Below are 7,500 nucleotides of genomic sequence, written 5' to 3'. Positions count from 1 at the left end.
AAGGTCTATATAGACCTTGGTAGAGAACGGTCATTTTCCTCCATAGATTACAAACCTCAACGAGCTTTCGCAAACTGGGAAAGAACTACGTCCAACAACGGATCTTAAAAGGTGGAAATATATAAATATAGGTATATATACAATGTGTGTATGTATATATGTACATTCATGGACTAAAGCTCTGCACACATTGGCAGATCCACACCCACCAAGTTGGGTGGCTCTGCATATGTGCGTGTTTATTTGTGCATATATATATATATGTGTGTGTGTATATATATGTGTGTGTATATGTGTGTGTACACATATACACATTTATATATGTGTACACACACACTGTAAGAGCCCGAATGTTGGGCCCTACAAGTGTTTGGTAGATGACGCGCTTAGGGTTCAAGGTAGACAACCAAGATGACTTGACTCTATTTATTGAATAGAATGTTGGAGTGCGGCTGCTCCTTGGAGCGGGGTGTTGCTCCTTGGCTCCCCGCAGGGAGTCTGCCTCATCTATACACTGGTCTAAAGATCGCTCTAAGTCACGTTGTTAACATGCGACAACTGGTGACGAACAAGTAATCAAGCTCTTGCGGAAGGGATAGACAACACATCATTGGAATGCCTAGTGTAGTAAGAAGGTGAAGCAATGGTCAGGCGTATATGTATATACATATGTATGTGTGAAGATACGTATGTGACAAACATGTAAGATTATATAGATATGTAGAATATAGTAATAAGATATAGCTGGGTTACATATGTCCCTGATTTTAAAATGATGGTCGCCATCATAATCAGTCATCTAAATTCATGTACCTAAAAACAAGAGAAAAGTACATAAGAAATAATGGTATAAAAGACGTAAGCAACGTAGAAAGCAGGACGCAGGTATTGCGCGTGCTGTAATGCCCATGTTGTCTATATGTATAAACACACCCTCCTTTCGCACGCCCCTTTCACAGCACCCCAGGGACCCCTACGCTAAACTGCTGTCCCTTACTACTGTTGCCAGGCATATAATGCACTATATACCTTTACACATGTACCCTATACAATTATGCCAGTCCACACGTACTATGCCTTCTGCCCAACACATCACCGGATGCGACAATCCATAGGCCTTCCCGCCTTGCGTTTACACAAACACATTCTTTTCTCTTTCTCGTCTCGCTCCTTACATGGCGCGATTGCCTTACCAACTCGATTAAAGCTTAAAGAGACAGACAGCCTCCGGCATACTGATCGGTGGAGACTTCTGTCCCTCAGCTGTACCATTCTCTCACCACAATAAAGTTCTGCTGCTGATCACGGAGTCTGCTTTCCTCGACGCAACATTGCTGCCTCGTGCCAGACGCGACTGTCTGCACACAACCGCTCATCGGCCTCGTTACACACACGCACATATACATATATGCATAATCGTTAAACGTCAGATTATCAACAGAAACTAATAATCTCAGTAAAGCCATTCTGGATTTATTTTCAAGTTTGTGGGATAAAGAATGCAGCAAAGGCATTGATATATATATATATATATATATATATATATATATATATATATATATATATATATATATATATATATATATATTTATATATATATGTATATATATATATATATATATATATATATATATATATATATATATATATATATATATATATATATCAAAGAGCAAGGATTATCTGCTATCGCATAGTTACATTTTAAAAAATGCCTTAACCTAGCAAAAGATTCACCCAACACGAATCTACCAATATCGCCCATTCTTAAACTCTCCCTCCTCAAAGTTTACTTCCTCGGCCAACGGGAATATCCCAGCTCGTCAACATCAGTGGTGGATATCTGCTATATAAGTCTAATGACACGTCAGATAAAAGCTGATTATAAAAGTTGTATGTGATAAATATGCGCGTGAGAAATTTGTGCAATTAATAATGATTTTCTTTGTTGTATAATTGGATCAGTCAATTTCCGAAATTGCCATGAGGATCTCTACTGTAGTATGTAATTTTGTTGTACTCTGATACGTAGCATCCTTAACTAATTCTAGTTGCGATTTACGAAAAAACAGATATCCACCACTGATGTTGATAAGCTGGGTTATATATGGAGGGTACCTATGGATGTATATAAATGTGTGTATTTCTTTTCTATTTAGTTAGATTAATAAAAGATGATATTTCTTGGTATATTTTTAATATTTATTACCATCCATGTTAACGTAAATGTAAATGCATGTGTATATATGTATATATATATATATATATATATATATATATATATATATATATATATATATATATATATATATATATATATATATATATATATATATACATACACATATATATGTGTTTGTGTGTGTGTGTGTGTGTGTGTGTGAACACATATGCATGTATATATCATGTATATAGATATCGATAACATATTTATAGGCTTATGATATGCAGTATGTAGATATATTTATATCCATACGCATACTTACATAACCGATTGTCATTCAGAATTACGATGACAATGAGAAAAATAACAAAAGACAACAACCAATGGTCTAAACAACAACAACGATGATAATGAAAACCAACCATATTACTTCTATTATCAAATGTCTCCTTTATCGAAGCCATCAGACCCATTTCTGGCAGAGAGGAGCAGCTTTGTAAGAACATTGTACATCAAATGTGTAATACCGATCTGCCTGCCACAGAAGTGCGCAATTTGCGCCTGGACCTTCGCTGGGCGATGCTTTGAACCTGCAAACGCGAGAGGGACAGGTAAGTATACGTATATATTTACATATATGTAATGCATTTATATGCAAATGTTTATATATACATATATACATATATAATGCATATGTATATATATGTGTGTGTGTCTGTGTATGGATGTGTGTCTCTGTGTGTGTGTCGATGTGTATCGGTTTTTGTATGAATTTGTATATATTGACGCACACATCCGTTCATATATATATTTATATATATATATATATATATATATATATATATATATATATATATATATATATATATATATATATATATATGTATATATATATATATATATATATATATATATATATATATATATGTGTGTGTGTGTGTGTGTGTGTGTGTGTGTGTGTGTGTGTGTGTGTGTGTGTGTGTGTGTGTGTACATGAGAAGCAGTTGGCTACTCTCTTTTAACCATGTATCAATTATTTTACGTTGTATGAAAGTTCTTAAACGCTTCACGAATCAAAGCATATGTCGCAAAGTGTCTCCGCCAATAATTAGCCGTCAACATAATGAGTTTCGCCGGCCATTTTATCATCTTAACTCTTATTCTTTTACTTATTTTTACCTTTGATATCTTCAGTGATATTTCATATGACTTTACTTACGTATATTACTGATTTAGCTTTATTTTTATTTCATTTTTACGTCTTTATGGCCAGGCTTTCATTTAAACTTTGTGGACTACGGGTTTTATGAAGGAGCTGGCGAGGTATCGACGCTCGCTACCACCCACCTACCACTGCCTCGCCACGCCACGTTCGTATCCCCCCCCCCCCCCAAGGGAACTCTGCTTCGGCCTGTTTTACCCCGACGAGCTCGAAGCTCGCTGGTGTTGAGAATCTTTCACGGGGCCATGCTAATGAACTTAACACCAGATACTATTGCAACAATAACATATTAAAACGCGAGAAAAATATGATTGCAAAAATCGCATGAGTGGCACAGTACATATCTCACATACATATGTATATATACATATATATACATATCTGTGCGTATATATATATATATATATATATATATATATATATATATATATATATATATATATGTATATATATACATACATGTATACATACATATGTACATATATATGTATTCAGGTATATATAAACATATACATAGGCTCTATATTCAGTACACAGAGACTAGACTCATAAACATTTCCATTAATTGCTGATAAAGTCAGGCGAAGTATCTGCTTGCAGGATTGGAAACAGGTTGCTGTACCTGCGTTCGTACCCCGTAGCTCAGGATGAAAGCGTCACTCACCCGTCCCTTGACCCCCAGAAGGGCGCCCCCCGGGGCATCAGCTCCCCGGTGACCCAGACCCAAGTGTCCTCGACGGCCTCGTCTGACCCACCGATCCAGATATTCACATTTTTCGACTGCTTGTCTGAAAAAAAAAATATATTTTTTTTATAAATCTCTAGGAACTACTTCTCTTTTTACGAAAACTAATGCATCTTAATAACTGCTAGCACTAAGGATCCTTTTTGTAAAGACTATTTCTTTTCGCCTAAATCAACTACCAACGTAAATAAGGATTAGGAGTAAGCACTTCTATAATTATAAGTGAAATTGCAACACTTCAAAACTGCAGGACATACTGATGGTGTTGATGTAACCGAGGATGGCTGCGTAGGTGTTGGCATCCGAGAAGTGAGCCAGGTCGGCCTCGTGCCCAGCGCAGAACTGCCTTGCTGACGCCCAAGTGTGCAGCTCGTTAAGCGCCAGCAGGAGACAGCTGCCTCCTACTTGCGTGAATGGAGACACACACACCACGCCTAAGGAGCATAGGAAAGTTAAGGGAAGACTATATTTTGGGGGATTTGTGGATGCTGTATTACTCTACGTATGTCAGACTATAAGGGTTTGATGCATCAAAGCTCCGTACACGAGAAGAAATACGTACTTCCGGGTTTGCGTTCTTCTGCCTTGCTGCTCAGGATCAGCAGTGAGTCACGAACCTGAACCAGAAGCTCCGTCGTGGCCTCCTGCGCCGTGGCCATTCTGTTCATCTGAGTCTCCTGCCGCAGCAGGAGAAGGTCCGTCAGGCTCTGCGAGAAATTTCATTGACGTGTGTATATATATGCACACAAAAAATCACACAAACAAGCATGCAGATAAAGCTGCACAAGTGAAATAGATATAATGACAAATATCCTGCAGTTGTCCGTGACACTGACCTGCGTGCAGTTGGGGTGCAAAGGAGGGAACAGCTGCTCCTCTGCGTTCCCTTCAGAGGCCAGTGACCAGCGTCCCGCCGACGCCAACAAAGCCACCAGCAACACCAACTTCGCCATCTTGAAAATCAGAGGAAAATCCTACGATGGTTATGCCTTTTGCTTGATTTAAATGAATAAATAGATGAATAACCACGCTCGTGTACAAATAGTGTATATTCACATTTACACACAGACCTGGTACTTTTTATAAGAATTGAGGGAAACATTTTATGCTGTCCTATTCATTCTCGTTCTGCTCATTTATCCGTTTATTTCGCTAAAATATAAGCTATACGTAAACAACCCTGCCTTTCCTTTCATTGGGTTTGACGTTATTTCATCGGCTTTACGTGTTTCACAAACAAAGCGATGAGGAACAGATACATCTCGTATTAAAATATTTTACACGTTATATATTCAACTGAAGAAAGCAAAAGAGGTTCCTTCTCGTCGTTCTTGTAGACTTCGAAGTAAACAAAGGATCTTCTGATACATATATTTTTTACTTTTTTTTCTTTCAAAATAACGTAGGAAATCACAGTGGTTCATTATACCAAGCAGCGCTCTCTTTCTCTCTCTCTCTCTCTCTCTCTCTCTCTCTCTCTCTCTCTCTCTCTCTCTCTCTCTCTCTCTCTCTCTCTCTCTCTCTCTCTCTCTCTCTCTTTAAGAGAAGTGAACGACGAAGGCTTCTGTCTTTTCATCTTTACAAAGCAAGGTAGTGGACAACGGTATTTCTAGTACTAAAAGCTTTACAATTTTACAGGAGCAGTGTAGTACAAGATAAAGCTGCAGGGCCAAAAAGACTTTTACTGTACCTTATCAAATGCGCTCTATCGTAAATCTAAGTGTCTGAATATATATATATATATATATATATATATATATATATATATATATATATGTGTGTGTGTGTGTGTGTGTGTGTGTGTGTGTGTGTGTGTGTGTGTGTGTGTGTTTGTATCTTTTCATTCTCCTAGACGATGAAAATTAGTGATAACAGCCTTTATGATGATAATGATGATAACAGTTATGATAACATTGATAATGATAATAATAATAATGATAATAATGATGATGGTTGATGAAGATGATGATAATAATGATTATGAGGAGGAGCAGGATAATAATGATAATGATAATAATAATGATAATCATAATAATAATGATGATAATGGTAATGACGATAATGATTGTAATAAAACTAGTAATGCTACTGCTACTGCTACTAATAGCAACAATGACAACCACAGCCACTGACAATAATAGTAATACTGATAATAATTACGATGGTGATGAAAATAATTACAATAATAAGGATGAAAATAATAATGCTAACAATAACAATAATGATAATGTTAATGATAATAACAATGATAATGATGGTAATGAAAATGATAATGATAATAATGATAATGAATATATTAAAATAACCAACTACAGCAATAACAATAATGTTCATTATCATAAAATCAATAATCCGAATAAAAGCACAATAATACTACCAATACATGGTCAAAATAACACCTCTGATGATGATAATGATTACACTGATAATGATAACAGAACAATAAGGATAACGTAAAGCAAGGGAAATATTACAAAAATGATAATTACAAGAACCTCTGAACAGCGTCTTCAAACGTCTTTATCCTGACTGCAACCGTGGGAGACTGAGGCGTCTGCACAGAGTCAATTAAAAGAATTACACTCATCAATTAAACTGCTGTTGTGTGGAAACTTTTCTTAACGCTTCAATTCCCTCAGTTTTTTTATTCTTTGAGTTGAGCATACGAGGCAGACCACGATGAGGGAAAGAAAGAGACGATGTTGAAATTGCAAAGCCGAAATGGCAAGGAAATCAGCTCAATTTCGCTGTTGAATGTGTATGTCAGTAAATCAAGACATGGTAACAGCTTAATGGGTCATCAGACATAATTAGTCAAATTATGAAGAATTTACAGCATCTTTTACATGGTATGTATTATATATATATATATATATATATATATATATATATATATATATATATATATATATATATATATACATATATATATATATATATATATATATATATACTTTTATATATATATATATATATATATATATATATACTTTATATATATATATGTATATATATATATATATATATATGTATATATATATATATATATATATATATATATATATATATATATATATATATATATGTATATATGTATATGTATATATATATATATATATATATATATATATATATATATACACACATACATATATATATATATATATATACATATATATATACATAAATATATAAATATATATATACATATATATATGTATGTATATATATATATATATATATATGTATATATATATGTATGTATGTATGTATATGTACATATATATGTGTATATGTATGTATGTATGTATGTATGTGTGTGTGTGGGTGTGTCCATATCTATATATCTAACTACCCTTCTATACCACT

General features: G+C 34.7%; 1 protein-coding gene across 4 annotated transcripts; it reads right to left on the bottom strand.

Annotated features, from left to right (window-relative positions):
* Positions 1-411: 411 nt before the first annotated feature.
* LOC138866243 (tetranectin-like) lies at positions 412-6,775 on the bottom strand. 4 transcript variants are annotated; one of them, XM_070138617.1, is made up of 6 exons: positions 6,627-6,775; positions 4,968-5,084; positions 4,694-4,838; positions 4,389-4,565; positions 4,051-4,174; positions 412-2,754 (listed from the first exon to the last, which is right to left on the bottom strand). In XM_070138617.1, exons 2-6 carry the CDS (start codon positions 5,082-5,084, stop codon positions 2,628-2,630), a joined length of 690 nt encoding a protein of 229 aa, XP_069994718.1. In that variant the 5' UTR covers positions 6,627-6,775; the 3' UTR covers positions 412-2,627. The 4 variants fall into 4 exon arrangements, with proteins under 4 accessions (XP_069994718.1, XP_069994719.1, XP_069994720.1 ...); XM_070138618.1 differs by having other exon boundaries at positions 4,968-5,105; positions 6,627-6,698; XM_070138619.1 differs by having other exon boundaries at positions 6,621-6,681.
* Between the last annotated feature and the right edge of the window lie 725 nt (positions 6,776-7,500).

Source organism: Penaeus vannamei, chromosome 24 (genome assembly GCF_042767895.1).
Source record: "Penaeus vannamei isolate JL-2024 chromosome 24, ASM4276789v1, whole genome shotgun sequence".
NCBI lineage: Eukaryota > Metazoa > Arthropoda > Malacostraca > Decapoda > Penaeidae > Penaeus > Penaeus vannamei.
Note: the sequence above shows the minus strand (reverse complement) of the source record. Positions and strands in the feature narration are given on the sequence as shown.

What these genes read in the sequence shown, in the direction of transcription:
- LOC138866243 (XM_070138617.1), bottom strand. Translation starts at nt 5,084, where the DNA reads ATGGCGAAGTTGGTGTTGCTGGTGGCTTTGTTGGCGTCGGCGGGACGC. An exon ending in AGAAGAACGCAAACCCGGAA is followed by an intron (nt 4,566 to 4,693) that starts GTACGTATTTCT and finishes TATGCTCCTTAG; the next exon opens with GCGTGGTGTGTGTGTCTCCA. An exon ending in CGGTTACATCAACACCATCA is followed by an intron (nt 4,175 to 4,388) that starts GTATGTCCTGCA and finishes TTTTTTTTTCAG; the next exon opens with ACAAGCAGTCGAAAAATGTG.